At 44.4% G+C, this 27,176-nt stretch overlaps 1 protein-coding gene across 1 annotated transcript; it reads right to left on the bottom strand.

Annotated features, from left to right (window-relative positions):
- Positions 1–561: 561 nt before the first annotated feature.
- Positions 562–26,500, bottom strand: LOC142214648 (Fc receptor-like protein 5). The gene is made up of 19 exons (XM_075283587.1): positions 26,413–26,500; positions 19,448–19,503; positions 18,799–18,832; positions 17,581–17,595; positions 17,205–17,462; positions 15,089–15,355; positions 14,681–14,962; positions 13,198–13,443; positions 12,030–12,290; positions 11,478–11,759; positions 9,497–9,748; positions 8,844–9,107; positions 6,592–6,885; positions 6,030–6,302; positions 4,526–4,813; positions 4,085–4,387; positions 3,863–4,003; positions 3,122–3,182; positions 562–622 (listed from the first exon to the last, which is right to left on the bottom strand). The coding sequence occupies exons 1-19, from the start codon at positions 26,498–26,500 to the stop codon at positions 601–603; spliced, it is 3,687 nt and encodes a 1,228-aa protein (XP_075139688.1). The 3' UTR covers positions 562–600.
- Between the last annotated feature and the right edge of the window lie 676 nt (positions 26,501–27,176).

Here is a 27,176-nt window from a genome sequence, read left to right as displayed (position 1 = left end):
CTGCAGTCAATCACTGGCCACACTAGTAACCTCATGTATGTTATCAGATCACTACTGTGGTCAGAGATGTCCTTGCCATCAACAGAGACCCAGATACAGAGAGTGGGAAATCCTATTTTTATTTCACATTTTTAGAATCCTTACAAAAAACTTCAGGTCCAGACAATAGAGAACACATAAGATCCACAGCAAATTTTTGTAGTGACACATTTAGAACATGACCAACACAAGAAGGTCCATGTATAGTCCACAGAAGAGGCATCAAGGCCCCATTTGGGCCATAATAAAGACCTTATCATAATCAGGGATACAGTAACAGCATGAAGGCCACGAGGCCCACAAGGCAGATATAGCAAGAACCTGTAAGTGATAGTAAAGATGTAGAGGGAAGACTCAGGAATACAGGGAACGTATATGGTGACAGTGAAGACCACAAGGACCCTATGCAGACATAGACTTATTGTCTAGGACAGTAGTTACACAGAGGGACACAATAAAATGACTGAGAACCGTATTGTGTCCATAGTATAGACCCCGAGGACACTTGGCTGTAACCAGGTCTGTATCCAGGCTTTGCCTTCATAGTTTCTGGCTTTTTTTTTAGTGGCAGGAATTGGAAATCCTAAAAACAAGAACCAAAAATTAGGAACGAGAGATGTGAAACTTACCCTGACAATAAGCTTTACTCTAGACACCATGCTGCTCTGAACCCCAGGGATCGGCTCCATAATGTTCATTTACTCTACAGCACTACTACAGGAGAAAGGAGGAATTACACAATTCACACTGAAATCGCTACATTGTCCTTGTGTAAGATACCAAATCAATTCTCTCTAGGCTGCGCTGATGAAGTCCAACCAGACAGAAACGGTGCCGTCCGTAGCTGAGAAATTGATTTGGTTATAACCTCGCATCATGCAGTAAAGGCTTCTGGGAAGTCGGGCATATTGTTCAGGGTGCTTCCCATAGAGGGCAGCATAACTTACTTTTGGTAGAGTTGGAAGGGACCCAGGGGTGAGCCTGCTCCTTTCTCCGCCCGAAGCTAACTGCAGAAAGCCGCCCCCCCCCCCCTGCTGGGAGGAGGGGGCGGATCGGGGGCATGGCCGGTAGGATTGGGGCATGGCCGGACGGATCGAGGGCGTGGCCGAGTGAAGGGGGCGGGACTTATCCCCGTTCCCCGGCAGAGAGTAGGCCCGGAGACTGCCTGCTCTCTGCCTGAGCGTGAGGGGAGGCTGCTGGAGCAGCGCTGCTCCAGTGGCCTCCCCAAACCACCGCTCGGTGATAAGCCAGTCCAGGACAGCTTGTCCTGGACTGGCTTAGGTTAGCAAAAAATGCCGCCCTCCCTGAGGCCCTGGCATAGTGCCGCCTGAAGCGCTCGCTTCAGGTCGCCTCATGGGAGGTGCGGCACTGAAGGGACCTCATAACAGAGGCACTGTCTCCCTGTTTACATCTTGGGAGACAGATTTGCATATTCTTCCCTTGTGTAAGATAGTGAAACAGCCCTTGTGTGGTGAATGTGCCTGTTTCTGTAAATAAGTTAGTTTTTTTCATAATCTGACATTTTGTTGTTTGACCACAAGAGGTCACTGTTTCAAGATCACAAGACAAAGGGAAAAGGCTGTATGCCCCTGCAGTACTGATGTGGAGACCCTGTTCGGGAGAGGTGGGATCAGGAGCAAGAGGGTGTGTGTGCGCAGCAGCCATTTTGGGACAGTGTGTGCTTTGATCTGAAGCAGAGGGAAGGGCTGCTATACTACTATGGATATAAGGTATATAAGGCCTTATTCACACAAAAGGGAAAATGGATGCTAAAATGGGGCAATATATACATTTTTCACTTTTTGTATGACATTTGTATTGTGAAAAATGAAACAGTATTGTGAATAAGTGTTAGGATGGGTCGGGCCTCCGCTGCGCTGCACGGAGGCCCCCAACCTGATCCCTGTCCAGCGCCGGAGTCACTGCTGGTTCCGGTGCTGGGGTAGGTCGGAGGCCTCCGCTTGAGTGTGCGGAGGGTCTGGTTTCTCCCTAGAGCCGGGATCAGCACTTCTGGGGTCAGCGGCGGGCCTGAGGCTATTTAGGCCTCATTCTGGTCGCGGCCCACCGCTGATTATTTGTTTTTCATTCGGTATCAGCTCTCTGCCTCTCCTGCTTCCTTCCTACCTCCTGGCCCTGTATTTAGATTCCCTGGATTGTTGACCCATCATGCTTTACAGACCTCCTCTCCGTGATCTCGATTTGGCTCCTTCCTGACCTCCTGTGTATGACCTTTTGGCTTTGCCCTGACCTTTTGGATTCTGATTTGGCTATCCCACTGCTCTCCTGACTTTGCTGCTGCCCCTTCCTTCTGCTACCTTGTAACGCAGGGGTGAACCTACCCCTTTTGCCACCCGAGGCGAACTTCAGAAAGCCGCTCCCCCCCCCTGGGAGGAGGGGGCGGAGCGAAGGGGCGTGGTCGAGTGAAGGGGACGTGGTGGAGTGAAGGGTGCGGGACTTAGTGCCGTTCGCAGGCAGAGAGCAGGCACGGAGATGACCTGCTCTCTGCCTGAGCGTGAGGGGAGGCTGCTGGAGCAGTGCTGCTCCAGTGGCCTCCCCAAACCACCGCTTGGTGCTAAGCCAGTCCAGGACAGCTTGTCCTGGACTGGCTTAGGTAATCAAAAATGCCGCCCTCCCTGGGGTCCTGACTCGGCTTGCCTGACTATGACTTTGCTTCCTTGGCTTCTGCGTGTCTTCCCTGGATTACCTTCCTACACTCCTGCCATCCTGAACCTTCCTGCTCTTTACTCCAAGGTTAGTGTCTGGGCACTTCTGGGTCCTCTTCCTTGGGGTTCGCTGGGTGTGTGTCGCTCCCTGGGCGGTTGCGGATTTGGGTCCCAGACTTTTACCAAGTCCAACTCCACCATCAGGAGCTCTGGTGAAGAACTCCAGGGCCTGGTTAGGGAAGCGTAGCACATGCAAGACCGTTTTTGCCTCAGCGCTTGGGGATTCTAGTTGCCCTAGACCTTACAGAGTCGTTTGTTGCATCAGATTTCTAACAATAAGGCTGCAGACAAACAACCCCCATATCTGGACTAAAGTTACCCTTTAAGTAGCAAAGAGTCATCCCACTATAAGGACTGACCTCTCATTAGTCTCCATATTGTCCATTAGCAGATCCTTATCATCGATGGATTTCGCAGACACTGGAGATAAATCATAAGATATCAGAGTAGTAGGAGTATATTATATACAGATATACCAAGAAATAAGCTGTTTACACAGGAGCCTGGGGTTGGTTCTGTTACCATTTATAACCCATGTGCTGTATGCTACGGTAAAGCCACTGGACATGTGTATGGGGTCAACAGTAGGGATGGGAGAACCTCACAAATATTCATCTGTCCTTCAGTTGAACTCAGAGTATAATAAGTGGAGGACCATGGAAGGTGCGGAAACATAACAGACACTGATTCTTGCCTTCTCTTACCACTCCTGGGCACCCTGGTAGCATCCAGTGCTCCGTCAGAGTGGGACATGCTGACATCACGGTGCTTTAACATGGCCCACCCAGGAGGTCAGAAGAAGCTAGAAGAGGACTGTAAAGGAGCTTAGAAGAGGTTATGAAACCTAAGTATCAGTGTTTATTTTGTTTCCTCCTCGGCCTCCACTAACCATGTAGTATAATGGTGGTTTTTGTGTGGTGGACCCGAAAATTTTACACCTACGGGGGCAGTTATTTTAGCATGTCATGTAGTATGACCCAGCACTGGGACGTTCATGTTATAACGGGGTGAGGGATTTTTGTATAAGAAAGAATATTTCTTATAAGTAGATGGCGGGTGGTCTTCTGGAGAGACTTGTCTTGGTACTTTTTCCTACTTACCTCTGAATGTTTGTGGCTTTCCTTGAAGAAACTGAGGCTTATATAATTTGTCCTGATACTTGTACACGATAATACCGATGAGGAGGATAGACGCCACCACCATGACAATGATCAATGTCTTCAGGCACGAGTCACCTTTACCTATGAAATAAATCAGGATTAAGAGCGTTGAGATCTCCTGTGTCGTCTACTCTGTCTTATGAACAGCTAAGGGAGACTTACTCGAGACTTTTAAGGTCAGAGTGCCACTTTTGGAAACCAATGTTCTTCCCGAGGAGATGTCCTTTTCAACCCTACATTGGTACGATCCTTCATGTTGTGGTTGTGCGGACTTTATATGGAGCACCTTTCCTCCTTCCCTGAACTCGTATGTAGATGTGCCTGGTTTTAGTGGATTCTCGTTGTGTAGCCAAAGGAAATTGGAACCATTACCTTGGGTCAAAGAGCAAGTGAACGTAAAACTGTCTTCAGGCAACAGGTCAATGATTTTCTTGTCGGTGCTGAGGAAGGCGCCACCTATTGGTTCTGTAGGAGAAAAAAAGTTTAGGGAAAGTTATAAAAGTGAGATTTCTTCATTGAGGATCTGACGTAAGCTAAACTTGTTGCAACGATATACGAGACGTCTGAGCAATGTCTTAGATTGTCGGCCTTCACGACTCTTACCTATGACAGTGACCTTCACCTCATTGCTCTCGCTAGATGAAAAGTGGTTGTTGGCTTTGCACTGATAGACTCCGGAGTGAAACTTCTGGAGAGATTCTATGAAGAGCACTCTACCATCTTGTCGGACTTGATATATTGACGACGTCTGGTCTATGACCTTCAGGTTGTGCATCCATGTGAATACAAGAGAGGTTCCCTCTTTCACGGAGCATGTGAACGTTATGTTGCCTCCAGCCAAGATCTTGGTGTCCTGTTGGTCAGCACTGATTTTTGCACCAAACACTTGTTCTGTAAGAAAACATATTTTACCCACTTATTATCTTCTGTTCTGTCTGATATTGCATAAAGACCATGAAAAATACTATATATATATATATATATATATATATATATATATATATATAAGAGAGAGAGAGAGGTCTATATATATATATATATATATATATATAGAAACCTGTCTCTCGTAGACACCTTTTTTATGGTCTATGGTTTGGAGACATCGAAATACACAATTCCCAATTTCTTGTTCTTTCAATGTGTACAGAGAGGTGACGGTTACATCTCCCTGATGGAGACTTCCATGGCCTGAATGATTCCATCAGGACATGAGTCGGTCCCTGTATAGTGTGGTAGGATGTGAGAAGATGCAGCTGATATGAAAGCACTTTTTGCACCGGAGAAAAGCCCGGGCCTGGCCTCCGTATTGCGGTAGAAGATAGTGACAGTGTTGCAGCCTAATCCTTGACTGGCCATTGCAAGAGTCAGCAAAAAGACTGGGGACTGCAAAAGAAGGGGAAGGTGGCCGGTTTGGAAACAATGGGCTACTAAGTGGGATATGGGATGTGAAGGACCTGTGTGAGTCATACCAGGATGGCCGGGGAAGCCAAGGATGGAGTTATCCTGGGGTGCAAGCACTGTTTGTCATAAGGCAGTCAATTGGAGCACGAGGCAACCAAAGTAGTGACCACGTCTCGGGTTGTTGGCAAGCATCATATAAACAAGCCGAATCTAAGGCCTAAGCCTAATGTAATGTAAGCCTAAGCATGGATTAGAATGGTCTGTCAGGGGTACAGACTTATCCCGGAGTAGCCATTAGTATCTATTAGTAAAGGGCGCCTCTCTGGCTGTTGCTGTCTTGTAATTGGTATGCATGCATTAACCATTGTACGAAGGAGCAATAAGACTCGCGTTTACTGGCCCCGACACCATAGACTGTTGATACATTAAGTAAGTACCTTTGGTATTAGCTGTTATAGTCATCCTATACATTGGCTGCTTCCGGTTCTGTTTCCTGTGGAACATTATAAGGTTAACCCTGAAAGTATACCTGATGGAGGAGAAGGAGTCTCCCTCCCTGCAGGCACGTCGCCGAACAAGGAGATTCTTTCAGAGTTATCTACTGAACTAAGTATCAATCCTCACAACTATGCAGCCTAATAGTAATTGAGGACATTGATGTGGATGGAGCAGGAGCGACACATACAGATGAGGCTTTACAAAGTACCTTCAACCAGAACGTTAGCGGCTTTACTGTATTTGATGACGTTTCTTGTGGAATCGGCCGCCTCACACATATATTCTCCAGAATTCTGCTCCTTCGCTGAAAAAATTCTGAAGACTTTGCGTTTCTCAAACACCTTGCCATTCTTGTAGATAGTAGACTTCACAGCCGTCTCCTCTCGGTCTGGATGAACGGTGAAGTCACAGGTAAGAACCACCGAGTTCCCAAAGTAAACATTTGCGGGGGACACCGAGAAAACCGGAGTAGAAAATAGCTCTGGAAGAATACAAGAATGTATAGATTTATATGTTCCACTAAATCCTGAGGACAAAGAACTTTTTTGTAATACAGAACTTTAGATCTAATGCAAGTGAATGGATCTGATCTACATGGTGTATGGAGCCTCCCACCCCGCAGCTGGCTGCAGCAGAGAACAGCAGCTATTCTCTATTAGCTGGGCTGGCCATCAGGGCGTTTACAGATGAATAGTGAAATACAGTGAAGACCTCCTGACATCTACAAGGACATGAATCCCACCAAACTGGCCAAGTCCATTTCTTATTACCTTCCACTTTGATTTCCAGCTCCTGGCTGTTCCTCACCACATCTCGAGCCGCGTATTTAACGTTACACGTGTAATTCCCAGAATCCTTCACCATGGCTATAGTCTTCTGATATGTATTAAGTTCCCCGTAATCTTGGATTTTCTGTCCATCCTTGTAGAATGCAAATTCCAGCTTTGTGTTGCCGCGGAAAGGGTTTAAGGCCGAGTTTAGAGCGACATCACACGACAGGGTGATGGGATTGCCTTCGATTACTGGAGTCGATTTGAGTTTTAGTACCAGGTATGTAAAGATTTCTAGGACAAAATATATAATAATAATATAATAATAATAATAAATTACAATTTGTACAATTTGTAGGGTTCAAATACAGACAGAAAGATACATTACAAAGAAAGTCATTTCACACAATGGGACTGAGGGCCCTGCTCGCAAGAGCTTACAATCTATGAGGTAGAGGGGGTGACACAAGAGGTAGCAGGGGCGGCATTGCTTATACAGGGGTCAGACACTTCTGTAATAGAGGTGACTGTCATTACACAAACATAAGACTTTATGAGCCGTCAACAGTCGTGTCCTGTAACATGTGGATGGAACTTGGACAAATAAAGTTAGCCTGAGATGGCCTCATATCATGTGGGGTAATGTGAGAGCGGGGACAGAGGAGGGTTAAATTTTGGGGATTCTAATTATAGTACGGAAGGGTTTACGTTAGACATTGTGATCGGCCTGTCTGAAAAGATGTGTCTTTAGTTTGCGTTTGAAACTGTAGAAATTGGGAGTTAATCTTATTGTCCGGGGTAGAGCATTCCAGAGAAGTGGTGCAGCTCGGGAGAAGTCTTGTATACGAGCGTGGGAGGTTCTGATAATAGAGGATGCAAGTGTTAGGTCATTGAGTGAGCGGAGAACACGGGTTGGGCGGTAGACAGAGATGAGGGAGGAAATGTATGGAGGTGCGGCATTATGGAGAGCCTTGTGGATGAGTGTGATAACTTTATATTTTATTCTATAATGAATAGGCAGCCAATGTAGCGACTGGCACAGACCAGAGGCATCGCTGCAGCGTCTAGCCTGATAGATGAGCCTGGCCGCTACATTCAGAATAGATTGTAGAGGGGAGAGTTTAGTGAGGGAAAGACCGATTAGTAAGGAGTTACAGTAGTCAAGGCGAGAATGAATCAGAGAGACAGTAAGTGTCTTTAGTGTATCTCTGGTAAGGAAAGGACGTATTCTGGAGATGTTTTTGAGGTGGAGGTGACATGAACGTGCGAGTGATTCAATATGAGGGGGTGAAGGAAAGGTCTGCATCAAACATGACCCCGAGGCAGCGGGCCTGCTGCCTAGGAGTTATAGTAAGGCCTGAGACTGCAATGGATATATCAGGGACAGATGTATTAGATGGTGGAAACAGTAGTAGTTCAGTCTTAGAGATTTAGTTTCAGATAGAGCGAGGACATGATATTAGAGACAGCAGAGAGACAGTCACTGGTGTTCTGTATGAGTGCAGGGGTGATGTCACGGGAAGATGTGTATAATTGGGTGTCATCAGCATAGAGATGGTACCTGAAGCCAAATCTGGCTATGGTTTGTAGAATGGGTTCTGTGTAGAGAGAAAAGAGCAGGGGGCCTAGGACCGAGCCCTGAGGAACCCCAACAGCAAGGGAAAGAGGGGAAGAAACAGAGCCCGCAAATGGTACACTGAAAGTGCGGTCTGAGAGATAAGAGGAGAACCAGGAGAGCGCAATGTCATTGAGGCCGACTGAGCGGAGCATAGTGAGGAGGAGATGATGGTCAACAGTGTCAAAAGCTGCAGAGAGGTCCAGAAGAATAAGAAGAGAGAAGTCACCATTGGATTTAGCCGTCAGGAGATCACTTCCGGGCACACAAAGAACTTTGTCATAATCTTAGCAAGACTAATCATCACCTAAGGCAAAAGTACAACCTGATGCCCCAAATCTGTATGTAAATACCCTGGTTGGAACCCCATCTCGTACCCACTGCCCGAGGCAATGCCCTTCATACCACTGTAAATCCCCAAAAGACATTTCCAAGCAAGGATTAATTTAAAGGAGTTTTCTTAGCCTTAGATAGTCACAACCTACTTGAAGGATACTCTAAGGATAGATTATAAATATCAGATTGGTAGTGTCCGACTCGCGGCACCCCCACTGATCAGATCATAGGTCATCAATATCAAAAGCGCAGAGAACCCCTTTAAAAGACATTGCTACCGGCCAAAAACACAAGCTCTTACCTGTGACCGGGACAAATATGGCCGTGGAATAATAACTATAGATGGAAGAAGACGGGGTGAATTTTTTTGTGCATTTATATCGCCCAGATGTATTAAAGTAGGCTTTTCCCAGAGGCAGCACAGAGTCACGATCCAGACGTTTGAGGAGATCGCCATCCTTATAGAATTCAGTGCGCTCTACATTTACGCCCTGACGACTGCGGCAGGTGAGGGTCAGGTCGTCACCTTCTAATATAAATGGAGGAACCTGCACAACGATATTACCTAAAGACAAAAGACATATAGAGCTTAGAGGGTCCGTCCATCTTTCTGCACCATTTTACAGTTTTTTCCAGTTGTTGTTGGACTGGTATCTTAGTAGGACTTCTTTAATGCAGAGGGGCAGCCTGCTCATCCAAGTCTCTTCAAGGAGCTGATCGGCTGCAATGTTGGTTGTTGGTTGTCCTCACCACCATGACTTTTCCTAAAGATGGGCTATCAATATCCTAGAGCTGCAAATTCCCTTGAGTATCTAAGTTGCAATACCAGGCACAGCCCTTGGTGTACAGTGGCGCTATTTCTAATACAAATATACCTTTTGTTTTCTAACCCTTTACAATACTGTTATGATGTAGGTGACCCTAACAATCTTGCACATGTTGATGACGACTTACTGTTAGAGACATCCAACCTGAGGGGTTCACTCATATGAGTATTAGTGGAGCCGCACTGGTAATAGCCGCTGTCACCGACAAGCGCCTCCCGGATGGTGAAGCTCTGTTGAGTAATCTTCATTTTTGTACCGTCCTTGTACCAGGAATACTCCTGTTTTTCTTTGATCTTAGGATCCACGTTACATGTCAGAGTCATTGTGTCCTTTGTCAATATCTTTCCAAAATTGGGTGTGAAAGACACCACCGCCATACCTAAAGGAAAAGAACATGTCTGGGTGAAGGAACTCTTCTGAATGAGAAACTGGGAGGGTTCAATTTAGTCTGACATCTTGGGTCATGTGAATAGAATTTTGCTAGTACCTTGGTTGACAGTAGAGATAATGGGTGGTCAAACAATCCTACATTTGATGCCACCATCATCATTGAGGTAGGTCATTTTCTTTCTGTGGTGGGTTAACGGCTGGGCCACGTGAATAAAATCTGGCAAGTACCTTGGTTGACTGTAGAGGTATTTGGCGGCCAAAAAATCCTACATCTGATGCCACCATAATCATTAAGGTAGGACCTAATAGTCATGTCCATTCTGTGGGGGGTTATTCGTAATGTTGTGGCTTTTATCTCATACACTACCACACCGTATACTCTGAAGCTCACATAGAGATGAGTTTTCTGAACCCTCTAGCCAAAACTTTATTTCTATGGACAACCTAACAGGTGGAACACTCTGAAACATTTATCACATATATCTCTTATGTTCTTTATGGGCGACCAAATGACTGTACCGATCCTCACCAAATTTGGCACACAGGTACTTCAGATGTCCAGGAAGGTTTTAGACCAGGTCTTAGCTCTGTAGGACATATCATTCCTGAGATACAGTATTCCCAAAACAGTAACCTGCATTAGCCAATATAAACCTGCAAGTCTTTCACTCAAATTTCAACTGCCATACACACAGTCACGATTGTCTCTTATTAGCCGATAGAAGCTCACAGGCACTTAGTCTCCACATGCAGACAGCCAGCCAGACAGACAGCTTTACTCCAGGTTTTCATATCAAACTAACCACATTGCTTCACTGCTGTAGGTCAGCTTTAAAGGGGCAGGGCGCTGTGGATGACACTGTTACATAAGGTCACATACACACAGCTTTACTCAGATTTCCATAACAACTGATTAAAGGTTTTTGACTGATATCACATGATACATGATTTTTGAGGTACACATGATCACATGACGCTTATGGACACACTCACAAATGACATACAAAATACACCAGTGCAAAAATGGGCAATTCTCATGGGGCCACTACACACATAAAAAATAACATATATCCGTGCGAAGCCAGGTCCTTCTGCTAGTCCTTGATAAATGCAAGACTGGGGATGTGTGATATGACCTCTACTGATGGACATATTCAGAGACTCTAGACCTCCATTTGGTAAGCCACAAGACTATGGCTTTGAGTATTTTCTTTGAGCCAGCACCCTGTATCTAAAGCACTGATGGTAATGGGAGGCAGCCATCCTTAGTTTGACCCACATAGTCTGAAGGTATGACCTTATATGAAGGGTTTTGTCAAATATTCTTCTATTACAATTGATTTTTCAGGTTGGAATTTCACCTGTAGAAGACTCAACTCTTGGAACAGAACATTAAATTATGAGTTGAATTTTCTATCTCAATGCCATAGGGGCAATTTCCCGCCAGTCTCCAAGTGCAATGTAGCATGGACAAGGTAGGACTAGCCCATTTACCCAATGGTCCATTTGAAGACACTCAAATTTGGAGGGTACTATGGTCTATTTCCTAGGGATTGATGGAGAGTGGGATCCAGAATCATTTCATCTGGTGGGCCCAAGGAAGCTCAGTCTGACAATGAGCATGGATAAGCCAACAGCTAAAGTTAAATCATGTAACTTTATAAGACAAAGCAAAACCCTTGAAGAATACATTTCTTCTCCAGACATGGGTAACTCACCTTGAACATTAATAGATATAGCCTTGCTTACTTTCTTCACAGTATTGGAAGAAGATTTCACCTCACACGTATAACTCCCAGAATCCTCCAGCTGGGCTGATTGCCGCTTATATTTATTGGATTTACTGAAATTTTGCACAATTTTTCCATTTTTATAAAAGGCAAATGCCAAGATCATCGACTGTCTGAGTGCACTGATGGTAGTGTGACAGGTTAAGGTCATGTCAGCTCCTTCCACCACTGGGTGTAGATTGACTCTGATTTCTGGATCGGTAAAAAGCTCTAAAACCAAATAATACAAAGTATAAAATGAGCAAGGTAAATCAGTAAATGGGGAAAAGTACTGAAATTTTAGAACAGAGAGCCTGAAACTACTGTAATCACAGGCAACTACTCAGTGTCAGAGTCAGGTTACATACCCTGCCACAGCCCAGGATTGGACGGTGTAGCAACTCTCGGATTGGCTCTGACAAAGTTCAATCCTCTCACAAAGTTCTGACTTCTTGATTCTAAACATAACTGACTCTTCGAATATAAATCTCATACATTTACCTATTACTGATATGTATTCCTCGGCAGTATAGATTTTAGAGACCGATCCCGTGTTTATAAATCTTGTACATTTGTATTTTCCTGTAGCGTTTTTGTTAACAATTCCAAGTGATAAATCAGTTTCAGAACCCAAAAACTGGATCATTTTCTCGTCTTTGTAAAATGTTGTATTGACTGCTGATCCGGAGTTCCACTTTCTACATTTCAGTGTCACGCTGTCCCCTTCGTGGATGGACACAGGTGCTTGCAGGATAAGCCAGACTGGAATAAATAAGTAGAGCGGGAGATAATAATTTATTAATGGGACATGAAATCTATTCATAGATTTAATACAGAAAACTTTATTACTATAGGAGAGCAAAATGAAATGACTTAACACAATACAAGGACAATGCAACCTCATGAAGTCTATATAGTTGAATTCTGGGGCACCATCTTCGTAAGCAAGACGTGTAGGATTTGGAAAAAGTTTTATTGTACATTGTTGTCAGCTAAAATTTTGGCTGCAGATGGAGTTTGTTCAGCTGACCGATGGCAAAACTTATTCTGCCAAAAGCAGATCAGCCATGATGGATATTTTTGGTTGACTGTAAACTAAACAAGAGAACACCGAGCCGATCATCTTGTACTAACTGGGTGGTATGGCGGGCTAAGGTAAAGCAAAGTGGCTGCTCACCTTAGTGGGTTGTGGGCAGGGTTGAGCAATCAGGATCGGAAAAGATTGGATTCCGACCGGTGATCGAGTAAATTTCACGTTTGGAATTCCGATCCCGATCTTTTCCAGCAGGATCGAGGTCGGAGGTTATCTCACGATCGTCTCAGCCCTGAAAGCATAGAAAAGCATTGACTAGGGTTGAGCGATCGGGATCAGAAAAGATCGGATTCCGATTGGTGATCAAGCAAATTTCGCGATCGGGATCAGCTGGAAAATGATCGGAAATTGGATGTCAGAATAGATCCTGAAATCTCAAGATTGGCTCAACCCTAATTGTGGGTTTTGACTGGCTGGATTGAAATGAAATCTTTATTCAACCATATTAACTATTCAAGTATATCTCTATGCCAATGGCCTCCAACTTGTGGTTCTCCAACAATTGGAGGACTGCAGCTCTCTACGTGACCTGACAGCAACAGGCTGGAATTTTTGGATCTGAACAGCAAAACTTACCAAAAAACACATCCAGATGAATAGGGATGCTCTTTTCCCCAGATTCGCCCTGGCACTGGTAACGCCCAATATCTTTATCACCACTGGCATAAACCATTAATGTTTTTCTAGATGAAGACATCTGTACATTGTCTTTATACCAGGAAAATCTCTTGCTCTTCTGGTCATTGCATGTCATGGTTACTTGGTCGTGTCTCAATACTTTGTCCCAGTTTGGATAAATTATTAGTCCTGGTTTAACAGATTCTATGACATAGAGAGAAAAATCGGTTCAAAATTATAATTCCTTAAAATATTCATATTAATTCATGCAGACCACTCCTGAGAGCCAGATGAGTACTTATACCCTCAGAAAATGATGGGAGTAGAGAGAGAGAAGAGTAGAGAAGGAGGAGAGAAGAGCACTACATGTAACATTGTGTAACCTTGTTGGTGCTTTGGTGTCCTAAGAACCAAATCATTACAAAAATTAAATGATTGCTAATTTTACCCTCAGTCTTTATGATTCATGACCTACTCTTGGTCTTATTTATGGTCTACTCATGGTCTTGTTCATGGTTTAAGGCCTACTATTGGTTTTGTCTGTGGTTCATGATCATGGTTTTGTTCCTGGTTCATAGTTTACTCTTGGTTTTCTTCTTGGTTCATTTATGATTTTTGGACTTGTTCATAATTCAAAGTCTACTCTTGGTCTTGTTCATGTTTCATAGTCTACTCTTGGTCTTGCTCATGACTCGTGGTCTACTATTGATCTTGCTCATGGTTTACTATTGGTCTTGTCATTGTCTACAATTGGTCTTGTTCATGGTTTACTATTGGTCTTGTTCATGTTTCATGGTCTACTCTTGGTATTGGATCATGTATTGTTCACTTACCTTGTATAAGGACCAGTAGCTGTTCTACTATTGGTCTTATTCATGGTCTACTTTTGGTCTTGTTTGTGACTCATGGTCTACTATTGGTCTGGTACATGTTCTACTATTGGTCTTATTCATGGTCTACTCTTGGTCTTGTTCATGTTTCATGGTCTACTCTTGGTCTTGTTCGTGATTCATTGTCTACTATTGGTCTTGTTCATGGTCTACTATTGGTCTTGTTCATGTTCTTCTATTGGTCTTATTCATGGTCTACTCTTGGTCTTGTTTGTGACTCATGGTCTACTATTGGTCTTGTTCATGGTCTACTACTGGTCTTGTTCATGCTGTACTACTGGTCTTATTCATGGTCTACTGTTGGTCTTGTTCATGTTATACTATTGGTCTTATTCATGGTCTACTCTTGGACTTGTTCGTGACTCATGGTCTACTATTGGTCTTGTTCATGGTCTACTATTGGTCTTATTCATGTTCTACTACTGGTCTTATTCATGGTCTACTGTTGGTCTTGTTCATGTTCTACTATTGGTCTTATTCATGGTCTACCCTTTGTCTTGTTCATGTTTCATGGTCTACTTTTGGTATTGGATCATGTATTGCTCACTTACCTTGTATAAGGACCAGTAGCTGTTGACTCATCTTCCTCACACCATTCATTATTGTTCTTACTTCACAAGAGTAATCCCCAGAATCTCCAACTTGAACAGACTGAACTATGTATTGTTTAGAAGAACTGAATTCTTGGACATGCCAGCCATTTCTGTAGAAGGCAAATTGCAATTGTGTGTCTGCCCTTAAAGGATGAAGAGTTGTCACACAAGTCAGAGTCATGTCCTGCCCCACTAATATTGGATCTGAATTTATTTTTATTTCTGGTGGTGAAAAGAGCTCTGGAAGAGATAGTGAATGACAAAATATATCAGTATGCTACAATCCGAGCAGAAAGCAATACATTGGGGGTTCAATTTTAATGGTATGTTCTTTGGTAGATGGCACCAGAGGTAAAAGGCCATTACCTGTAACTTCAATTGTCTCCTCATGATCGGTCTCCTTTGCTTCATTCTTTAAGATGGCTTTCTTTGTACACTTATATTTTCCATCCAAACTTTTGTCCACCTTCCCGACAAATAAATACGGTTCCTCGTTCATAGGTTTTAGAAGTTGATAGTTTTTGGAAAATAATGCTTGAGCATTGGTTATATTCATATCAAGTCGGCTGTCACATGTCAGGTTCAGGATATCGCCCTCAAAGACGTAGCGTGAGACCCTTAATATGGTAAGATCTGGTGGAGATGGAATAAAATTAGACCCATGTTGAATGTGAGGCAATGATACAATATCTTCTACCCCGATCTTCCTTTATCACCTTATACTCCCTCAAGGAGTTGGCCTGAATTGTGCTGGAATTCTGGCAGGTAACAAATTGTATAATGGAAGTGAAATAAAGCAGAAAGAGAAGAGTCCATGGTTCAGTAGGTGCGTATAATATGGCACTGTTAAGGCGCACCTTCAATTATTAAATGACTTTTCAGAAATGAATAGTACAAGTGAATATAAGAAACTTTGTAATGTATCTTATTGATTAATAATGCTTATTTCTCCATTTATCAGGCTGCTTTACATCTTTTAGAGTTTCCTCTATCATGAAAGTCTATGGAGAGGGGAAGGGGAGGAGGAGGTACTTCTGCTAAGCTCTGCTATGCTTTGTCAGTAAGATAGATCCGTGTATAGAATCAGGCAATAAATCCCTTACTAGCTGAGAGCAGTCGCCTCCCCCCCCCCTCCTATCTCCTTTGTACGAGGTAACAGGGAAGAAGGCATTAACCTCTTCAGTAATGAAAGAAGAGCTTATTGGCACCATCCCTTTGGCTCTCTTGGACCACCAGGTAAGCTGGCACCATCCCTTTGGCTCTCCTAGGCCACCAGGTAAGGTGGCACCATCCTTTGGCTTTCCTAGATCACCAGGTAAGCTGTCACCATCCTTTTGGCTCTCTTAGACCATCAGGTAAGCTGGCACCATCCCTTTGGCTCTCCTAGACCATCAGGTAAGCTGACACCAACCCTTTGGCTCTCCTAGACCATCAGGTAAGCTGACACCAACCCTTTGGCTCTCCAGGCCTCCAAGTAAGCTGGCACCAACCCTTTGGCTCTCCTAGACCCCCGGGTAAGCTAGAACCATCCCTTTTGCTCTCCTACACCACCAGGTAAGCTAGAACCATCCCTTTGGCTCTTTTAGACCACCAGGTAAGCTGGCACTATCCCTTTGACTCTCCTAGACCACCAGGTAAGCTGGCACCATCCCTTTGACTATCCTAGACCACCAGGTAAGCTGGCACCATCCCTTTGACTCTCCTAGACCACCAGGTAAGCTGGCACTATCCCTTTGACTCTCCTAGACCACCAGGTAAGCTGGCACCATCCTTTTGGCTCTTTTAGACCACCCGGTAAGCTGACACCATCCCTTTGACTATCCTAGACCACCAGGTGAGCTGGCACCATCCCTTTGACTATCCTAGACCACCAGGTAAGCTGGCACCATCCCTTTGACTCTCCTAGACCACCAGGTAAGCTGGCACTATCCCTTTGACTCTCCTAGACCACCAGTTAAGCTGGCACCATCCTTTTGGCTCTTTTAGACCACCAGGTAAGCTGGAACCATCCCTTTGACTCTCCTAGACCACTAGGTAAACTGACACCATCCCTTTGACTATCCTAGACCACCAGGTAAGCTGGCACCATCCCTTTGACTATCCTAGACCACCAGGTAAGCTGGCACCATCCCTTTGACTCTCCTAGACCACCAGGTAAGCTGACACCATCCCTTTGACTCTCCTAGACCACCAGGTAAGCTGGCACCATCCCTTTGACTCTCCTAGGCCACTAGGTAAGCTGACACCATCCCTTTGACTATCCTAGACCACCAGGTAAGCTGACACTATCCCTTTGACTCTCCTAGACCACCAGGTAAGCTGGCACCATCCCTTTGACTATCCTAGATCACCAGGTAAGCTGACATTAATCCCTCTGCTGCTGCAGACTGGCATTACTCATATTTTCTATTGTCTTTGTCTTATGGTGCATTAAATGTCACAGACCAAATAGAAAAGTTATTTAAGTAGGCGATTGACTTACCTGTTATGACGTGTGGTCGGACAGGTTCACTTTCCACACTGTTGCGGGTCTTGCACTTGTAGTTCGCTCTATCATACAACTGAATGGAGGAGATAGTAAAGTTCTGCTGATTTATATCCATCTGAATGTCATTCCTGTACCAGGTGTATGTCTCATTCTCCTGCCCAGTGGATGGATGGAGACATGATATGGTGAGCGTCTCGTTGTAGAACATGGTTCTCCAGTCAGGCGTGAAGGACACCACTGGCCTGTCTACATCTATGATAGAGAACAAGACACCATCATCAGGGTATTCACATGCCCATATCTCATATTTCTCTATCTAGTCATTGATTCCAGACACATCCTACATAACATCTTGTATTTTTCGGCTCACCTGGGTTTTCAGTGTCTTCAGCTGTAAAATGACAAAATGAAGATAAAAATTGTCAAAAATAATCCAGAGACAAAAAAATTATTGGGTTCTTTAGGCAATTTACTCATTTATGTCCTGATTTCGGCCACCCTTGTACCCCCAACAGCACCCCTTATTAACTCTCTTTCTCCCCTCTTTCTGATGGTGGGGCCTTTGATTGTTGGGGGGGTTGAACGGCATTCTACATAAACTACAGCCAAACATGGCAACCAGTAATGGTCCACAAAGCCAATAAGCCACTTCTGGGGTTACCTTAACCCACTCCCTGGTGCCCTCGCAATTTTCTATATGAAAATGGATTTGGGCCCTTCTATCCCCCCCCACCAGGTAAGCTGACACCATCCCTTTGGCTCTCCTAGACCATCAGGTAAGCTGACACCAATCTTTTGGCTCTCCAGACCCTCAGGTAAGCTGGCACCATCCCTTTGGCTCTCCTAGACCATCAGGCAAGCTGACACCAATTTTTTGGCTCTCCAGACCTCCAAGTAAGCTGGTACCTCCCCTTTGGCTCTCCTAGACCCCCAGGTAAGCTAGCACCATCCCTTTTGCTCTCCTAGACCCCCAGGTAAGCTAGCACCATCCCTTTTGCTCTCCTAGACCACCAGGTAAGCTGTCACCATTGCTATATAACATCTATGCCATAACAAATACATGAACCTCCCTCCACCACTCCCCACATCACCCACAATACTCACCGAAACTAGGGAGAAAAGCCGCTGTGAAAAAAGTAGAGAAAGTTTCAATGAATGAATCCACTACAAAAAGATCAGGGGTCCTATGCAGACCGTTCCTATGAATAGTATCCATCCATTGGAGAGACGATAAAGAACATCTGGAAAAACGTTGGCACTTTTCTCTATCGTCAAGACTGTGGCTGGTAGGAGATGTTGGTCTGGGCCCATCTAGTTCTAGTATTTTGGGAATTGTGTCCCCAAGCTCTTCTGACAAGACTCTTATATGTCTCTACTGGTTCACTAGATCACCAATGAAGTATTCAAGAGGAAGTGGACACCCCACCACTCAATGGTGATCACCAATAATACTACCCAAGACAGAAATTTAAGTATGTTGGCTGACTCCTTGGTCTCCATGTAGAGGTCTCTTCAGAGAATGGTCAACTCACGAGTCACAGCGGCTATAAGTCAGAGGTGAGGGACCGCCCTCTAGGTCCTCCAGAACCTACATCCATTAATGGGAGAACCTCATGAGATTTCTTTCAACTACCAATATTGTTTTTGGTCAAACTTGTTAAAGTGTCAAGAAGGTTGGCATGTCTCAAATAACCCTTGAGGCCCAATCCTAGGCCTCAGCAGTCCCTTGGGGCCTGTGACATCACCCAGGAGCCCAGAAGAAGCTAGAAGACAACCGGAAATGGCCACGATACTGCTATGAAGCCCAGAATAGGTGAGTATCAGTCATTATTACTTTTCTGTACCTCCAATGGGGTCTGAAGTTATTTGTTAGTGGTGATCCCCAAAAATCTTGGGCTCAGCTGAACCCCAAGATTTTTGGAAAATTTGTATCAACAAGGCTGAATCCAAAAAGGATCAGTGATCTCCACCCTCATCTTTCTATGCCATCGGGAGATGGTGGATTTAGACAATGTGTCCAGCTATTTTATGGTTGCACCTTCAAGTTCCAAATACATATATATAGTGTTTATGTCACAAAAATTCTGGATAAGTTTTTCCCATAAGCCATTGCCTATGTTGTACTACGACAAAGCCTGATAGACAGCAGTATATACATAGGTGTGATATGATATAATATAATGGCAGTATATAAGAGCATACAGAGGGCAGGCTCATACTCACAGAGCAGCAGATACAGGACGACGGACGACATGGTGCTTGGGCTTATCTTTGGCAGAATGGATGTTTTTTTCTGCTTGGGACAAAAGTAAATGATAAAACGAAATTTTCATTTCCTGGGGGTGGAGGGAGGGGATCCGGCACTTCTGGACACAACGCTGCTTCAGCTTCTTTTCACCGGCCCTCATGTGATTCCTGGGAATAATACCTAGTATATTGCACAATAGGCTTACTACAGCCTGGACAGTACACAAGGTGTGACCATGGGTATATAGAGGCAGTGTGATGTATACAGTGCTCTGTGCTCTGGTCATAGGGATATACAATACTCTGCAGTATATAGAATGGGGTCAGTGATATACAGTGCACAGCAGTATATACAGTGGTGGCAGGAGAGTAACAAATAACTATATGGCCGCAGTGATGCATACCTCCCAACTTTTAAAGAACTGAAAGAGGGACAAAATGTGCGGCGCACGTAGCGCGCCGCAGCAAATTTAGCCCCTCCCACTTTTGTGTTGAGTCTGCCCATTCTCATTAATTTTTCATGTTGCCCGCACACAGTATAATCCTCCTACAGTCACCCGTAAATTATATGTCCCCCTCTATCTCTCCCCCAGCTTCATATACACCCTTCATCTGTCCCGAGTTTCATGTCCCCCCTCCATCTCTGCCCCCAGATTCACGTCCCCTCCATCTCTGCCCCCAGATTCATGTCCCTCCATCTCTGCCCCCAGATTCATGTCCCCTCCATCTCTGCCCCCAGATTCATGCCCCCCCATCTCTGCCCCCAGATTCATGTCCCCTATCTCTGCCCCCAGTTTCATGTCCCCTCCATCTCTGCCCCCAGATTCATGCCCCCCGATTCATGTCCCCCATCTCTGCCTCCAGTTTCATGTCCCCTCCATCTCTGCCCCAGATTCATGTCCCCTCCATCTCTGCCCCCAGATTCATGTCCCCTCCATCTCTGCCCCCAGATTCATGTCCCCTCCATCTCTGCCCCCAGATTCATGCCCCCCCATCTCTGCCCCCAGATTCATGCCCCCCAATTCATGTCCCCCATCTCTGCCCCCAGTTTCATGTCCCCTCCATCTCTGCCCCAGATTCATGTCCCTCCATCTCTGCCCCCAGATTCATGTCCCTCCATCTCTGTCCCCAGATTCATGTCCCCCCATCTCTGTCCCCAGATTCATGTCCCCTACATCTCTGCCCCCAGATTCATGTCCCCACATCTCTCCCCCCAGATTCATGTCCCTCCATCTCTGCCCCCAGATTCATGTCCCTCCATCTCTGCCCCCAGATTCATGTCCTCTCCATCTCTGCCGCCAGATTCATGTCCCCTCCATCTCTGCCCCCAGATTCATGTCCTCTCCGTCTCTGTCCCCAGATTCATGTCTCCACATCTCTGTCCCCAGATTCACGTCCTCTCCATCTCTGCCGCCAGATTCATGTCCCCTCCATCTCTGCCCCCAGATTCATGTCCTCTCCGTCTCTGTCCCCAGATTCATGTCCCCACATCTCTGCCCCCCGATTCATGTCCCTCCATCTCTGCCCCCAGATTCATGTCTCCACATCTCTGCCCCCAGATTCATGTCTCCACATCTCTGTCCCCAGATTCATGTCCTCTCCATCTCTGCCCCCAGATTCATGTCTCCACATCTCTGCCCCCAGATTCATGTCCCTCTTTCTACTCAACTCAAAAGTTGGGAGGTATGCACACAGTAATGTCACAGTACAGAGATAATACACACAGTGATGTCACAGTACAGGGATAATACACACAGTGATGTCACAGTACAGGGATAATACACACAGTGATGTCACAGTACAGGGATAATACACACAGTAATGTCACAGTACAGAGATAATACACACAGTGATGTCACAGTACAGAGATAATACACACAGTGATGTCACAGTACAAGGATAATACACACAGTGATGTCACAGTACAGAGATAATACACACAGTGATGTCACAGTACAAGGATAATACACACAGTGATGTCACAGTACAGAGATAATACACACAGTGATGTCACAGTACAGGGATAATACACACAGTGATGTCACAGTACAGGATAATACACACAGTGATGTCACAGTACAGAGATAATACACACAGTGATGTCACAGTACAGGATAATACACACAGTGATGTCACAGTACAGGATAATACACACAGTGATGTCACAGTACAGGGATAATACACACAGTGATGTCACTGTACAGGGATAATACACACAGTGATGTCACAGTACAGGGATAATACACACAGTGATGTCACAGTACAGGATAATACACACAGTGATGTCACAGTACAGGGATAATACACACAGTGATGTCACAGTACAGAGATAATACACACAGTGATGTCACAGTACAGGATAATACACACAGTGATGTCACAGTACAGAGATAATACACACAGTGATGTCACAGTACAGGGATAATACACACAGTGATGTCACAGTACAGAGATAATACACACAGTGATGTCACAGTACAGAGATAATACACACAGTGATGTCACAGTACAGAGATAATACACACAGTGATGTCACAGTACAGGGATAATACACACAGTGATGTCACAGTACAGGATAATATACACAGTGATGTCACAGTACAGGATAATACACACAGTGATGTCACAGTACAGGATAATACACACAGTGATGTCACAGTACAGGATAATACACACAGTGATGTCACAGTACAGAGATAATACACACAGTGATGTCACAGTACAGGGATAATACACACAGTGATGTCACAGTACAGGGATAATACACACAGTGATGTCACAGTACAGGGATAATACACACAGTGATGTCACAGTACAGTATAATACACACAGTGATGTCACAGTACAGGGATAATACACACAGTGATGTCACTGTACAGGGATAATACACACAGTGATGTCACAGTACAGTATAATACACACAGTGATGTCACAGTACAGGGATAATACACACAGTGATGTCACAGTACAGTATAATACACACAGTGATGTCACAGTACAGGGATAATACACACAGTGATGTCACAGTACAGGATAATACACACAGTGATGTCACAGTACAGGGATAATACACACAGTGATGTCACAGTACAGAGATAATACACACAGTGATGTCACAGTACAGGGATAATACACACAGTGATGTCACAGTACAGAGATAATACACACAGTGATGTCACAGTACAGGATAATACACACAGTGATGTCACAGTACAGGATAATACACACAGTGATGTCACAGTACAGGGATAATACACACAGTGATGTCACAGTACAGTATAATACACACAGTGATGTCACAGTACAGGGATAATACACACAGTGATGTCACAGTACAGGATAATACACACAGTGATGTCACAGTACAGGGATAATACACACAGTGATGTCACAGTACAGAGATAATACACACAGTGATGTCACAGTACAGGGATAATACACACAGTGATGTCACAGTACAGGGATAATACACACAGTGATGTCACTGTACAGGGATAATACACACAGTGATGTCACTGTACAGGGATAATACACACAGTGATGTCACAGTACAGAGATAATACACACAGTGATGTCACAGTACAGAGATAATACACACAGTGATGTCACAGTACAGGGATAATACACACAGTGATGTCACAGTACAGGGATAATACACACAGTGATGTCACTGTACAGGGATAATACACACAGTGATGTCACTGTACAGGGATAATACACACAGTGATGTCACAGTACAGAGATAATACACACAGTGATGTCACAGTACAGGATAATACACACAGTGATGTCACAGTACAGAGATAATACACACAGTGATGTCACAGTACAGGGATAATACACACAGTGATGTCACAGTACAGGGATAATACACACAGTGATGTCACAGTACAGGATAATACACACAGTGATGTCACAGTACAAGGATAATACACACAGTGATGTCACAGTACAGGATAATCCACACAGTGATGTCACAGTACAGGATAATACACACAGTGATGTCACAGTACAGGGATAATACACACAGTGATGTCACAGTACAGGGATAATACACACAGTGATGTCACAGTACAGGGATAATACACACAGTGATGTCACTGTACAGGGATAATACACACAGTGATGTCACAGTACAGGGATAATCCACACAGTGATGTCACAGTACAGGATAATACACACAGTGATGTCACAGTACAGGATAATACACACAGTGATGTCACAGTACAGGATAATACACACAGTGATGTCACAGTACAGGATAATACACACAGTGATGTCACAGTACAGGGATAATACACACAGTGATGTCACAGTACAGGGATAATACACACAGTGATGTCACAGTACAGGGATAATACACACAGTGATGTCACTGTACAGGGATAATACACACAGTGATGTCACAGTACAGGGATAATCCACACAGTGATGTCACAGTACAGGATAATACACACAGTGATGTCACAGTACAGGATAATACACACAGTGATGTCACAGTACAGGATAATACACACAGTGATGTCACAGTACAGGGATAATACACACAGTGATGTCACAGTACAGGGATAATACACACAGTGATGTCACAGTACAGAGATAATACACACAGTGATGTCACAGTACAGGATAATACACACAGTGATGTCACAGTACAGAGATAATACACACAGTGATGTCACAGTACAGAGATAATACACACAGTGATGTCACAGTACAGGATAATACACACAGTGATGTCACAGTACAGGGATAATACACACAGTGATGTCACAGTACAGGGATAATACACACAGTGATGTCACTGTACAGGGATAATACACACAGTGATGTCACAGTACAGGGATAATCCACACAGTGATGTCACAGTACAGGATAATACACACAGTGATGTCACAGTACAGGATAATACACACAGTGATGTCACAGTACAGGATAATACACACAGTGATGTCACAGTACAGGATAATACACACAGTGATGTCACAGTACAGGGATAATACACACAGTGATGTCACAGTACAGGGATAATACACACAGTGATGTCACAGTACAGGGATAATACACACAGTGATGTCACTGTACAGGGATAATACACACAGTGATGTCACAGTACAGGGATAATACATACAGTGATGTCACAGTACAGGATAATACACACAGTGATGTCACAGTACAGGGATAATACACACAGTGATGTCACAGTACAGATAATACACACAGTGATGTCACAGTACAGGATAATACACACAGTGATGTCACAGTACAGGGATAATACACACAGTGATGTCACAGTACAGGGATAATACACACAGTGATGTCACAGTACAGTATAATACACACAGTGATGTCACAGTACAGTATAATACACACAGTGATGTCACAGTACAGGGATAATACACACAGTGATGTCACAGTACAGAGATAATACACACAGTGATGTCACAGTACAGAGATAATACACACAGTGATGTCACAGTACAGAGATAATACACACAGTGATGTCACAGTACAGGATAATACACACAGTGATGTCACAGTACAGGATAATACACACAGTGATGTCACAGTACAGGATAATACACACAGTGATGTCACATACATAGATTGTATATACTTTGACATTACGGCATATCAATATAGTAATTATTATGATGTCACCTGTAGGTTATATGATGTCTTACTATAGGAGGAGCATTCAGGTTTCCCCTCCCCCTTGGCCCCTTAGTTGTTGGGCCCCAGTGACGCCCCTATGTCTGATCTGCTGGTAGTTACTCCTCTGCTATACACAATGCTCAGCAGTACATACAGTGCTGGTCTGTTACATACATGGCTGTATATATATATATCCTATCCCACACGGCCTCTCTTTGGTGATTTTGCAAATATGAGGTAAGAAAACTGCAGACTGACAACATTGTGTCCTGAGCAGTGATTTCCTCTTTCCTGTTTGTCTGATCTGCGCTCAATTCTCTGTCTTAGAAGTCATTGACTGTGGGGTGAAGAGTTTGTAGGAGAGGGAGACAACCAGATCTGCCAATCATCCTATGTTATCTGCTGGCTAGTCAGTGGCCTGATCTAATGTAATCATATATGTATAATGTATGAGGAGTCTGATCCAATAACAGGGGGCGGGGCTGTGACAACCTCTCAGACATGGTATATACAGGTGGTTGTCAGTAGTAATAGATGTATAGCTGTACTATTCATTATATGAGAGGTTTGGCTATGGTATACAGCTGTATATGTGCATGGCTTTAGAGGGCTCATTTTCGGGGGGGGGGGGGGGGGTGTTGATATATCTTCATGTCTTCTTAGTTTTCATTCTTCTTGAATTCCCCTTCCATTCCTATTACTGGTCTGTATTTCCAACCTCAGGAGACCAGTCAGTCCCTATACTGTGAATCCGAGCCGCGGTTCTTGGTATTTTACGCCCCGTGATGGGGGCTGCGGGTATTTTTGCACATTCACTGCTTCCTTTTTATGTTTCTCTTGTGTAACCCTTTCATCCTGTTATGTGGAGAAATTTCCTGTGTCTTGCCATGTCTTTTACATTGCCCACCTCCCCCCATGACACATCGCTGCTGTTCCTGCTATTATAATACATTGAGATCAAGAATTTACGTGGACATGTGACCCTGAGAAGATGGAAGCCCCTCCATGTAAATAGACCCCAGAGCAGCAATGTCCATCAAGGGGTGTCTTGGAAACCCACCAATGGACTACGAAACTATGGTTGGAAAGATCTCACAGAACTTTATCTGCATCCTTATGATGTTTTTGGTTCAGGTCCTGCAAGGAGTGCCTCAATGGGTTCCCTGAATTCTTGAGGGTAGAAGGTTCCCTGAGGGTAATGGTGGCCCAAGGGGTTCTCTGAGTCTGAGGAGGTTGCCCTAGAGTTTACTAAGTGGAGGTCCAGGAGAAGTGTAGAACAATAATGAACTCTGATACTCACCTTCCCTCACATCTCCTGGGCTCCCTTTCTGAATTCGATTCTCCTTCACGGACATCTGTGGTCCTCTCCTGGCCTCTTCCAGCCTCATGGGTGATGTTATCATCATCCTGACATTAGCGTGCCCCACGCAACCACATAGGTCCAGTCATGGGCATTAGTGATCCCCTATGGTCACTGATGTCACCCAAGAGGCCAGAAGAGGAAAAAGAGGACCATAGATGGTCCACAATGGAGCCCAGAAGAAGTAAGTAGTAAGTATCGATGCTTACTTTTTCCGCATCTCCACCGAACCTCCACTTATAGTACTCTGGTGTCTATAGAGACCCCAAAGTATAATATTGATCCATGAGAGATGAAACCCAAAAATTTCAGGGAAAATTTTTAGCCAAATTCATCGTGAACCTGCTTTGTTATGGACCAGTTTGCTCATCTCTAGATACGATTAGGGTCATGGCCTCGAGAGGTGACAATCTAGTAGAGAGTGTCCATTATCCTATTCATAAGACAGGAGACTCATTTATATTTACTGATTTTTGGGAATTACATCGCCTGGGAAAGATCTTTCCAACTCATGGTCAGTGATGACTCTTTTGTCAGGTGGTCACATCTTTCGTGTCTTCATGGAACAATTCATCATCCAGTAGTGATGACTTCTTCAGGTAGATGGTGCCAAGGAGTGGCCAATAAACGGGAAGCGACATCCCTAGGTATGATCATCAACCTGCCCATTGGTCCAGTAAATGGGTCCAGAAGCTTCTAAACCT

The sequence above is a fragment of the Leptodactylus fuscus genome, chromosome 7 (assembly GCF_031893055.1).
Source record: "Leptodactylus fuscus isolate aLepFus1 chromosome 7, aLepFus1.hap2, whole genome shotgun sequence".
NCBI classification, from domain to species: Eukaryota; Metazoa; Chordata; class Amphibia; order Anura; family Leptodactylidae; genus Leptodactylus; species Leptodactylus fuscus.
This window is presented reverse-complemented; position numbering and strand designations above follow the sequence as displayed.

Excerpts from the sequence above, each read along its gene's own strand:
- LOC142214648 (XM_075283587.1), bottom strand. The coding sequence starts at position 26,500 with ATGAGGCTGGAAGAGGCCAGGAGAGGACCACAGATGTCCGTGAAGGAG. Across the intron at positions 9,749-11,477 it reads TATATCTATTAATGTTCAAG|GTATGGCGGTGGTGTCTTTC; the intron begins GTGAGTTACCCA and ends CTTTTCCTTTAG. Across the intron at positions 6,303-6,591 it reads GCTGGAAATCAAAGTGGAAG|AGCTATTTTCTACTCCGGTT; the intron begins GTAATAAGAAAT and ends GTATTCTTCCAG.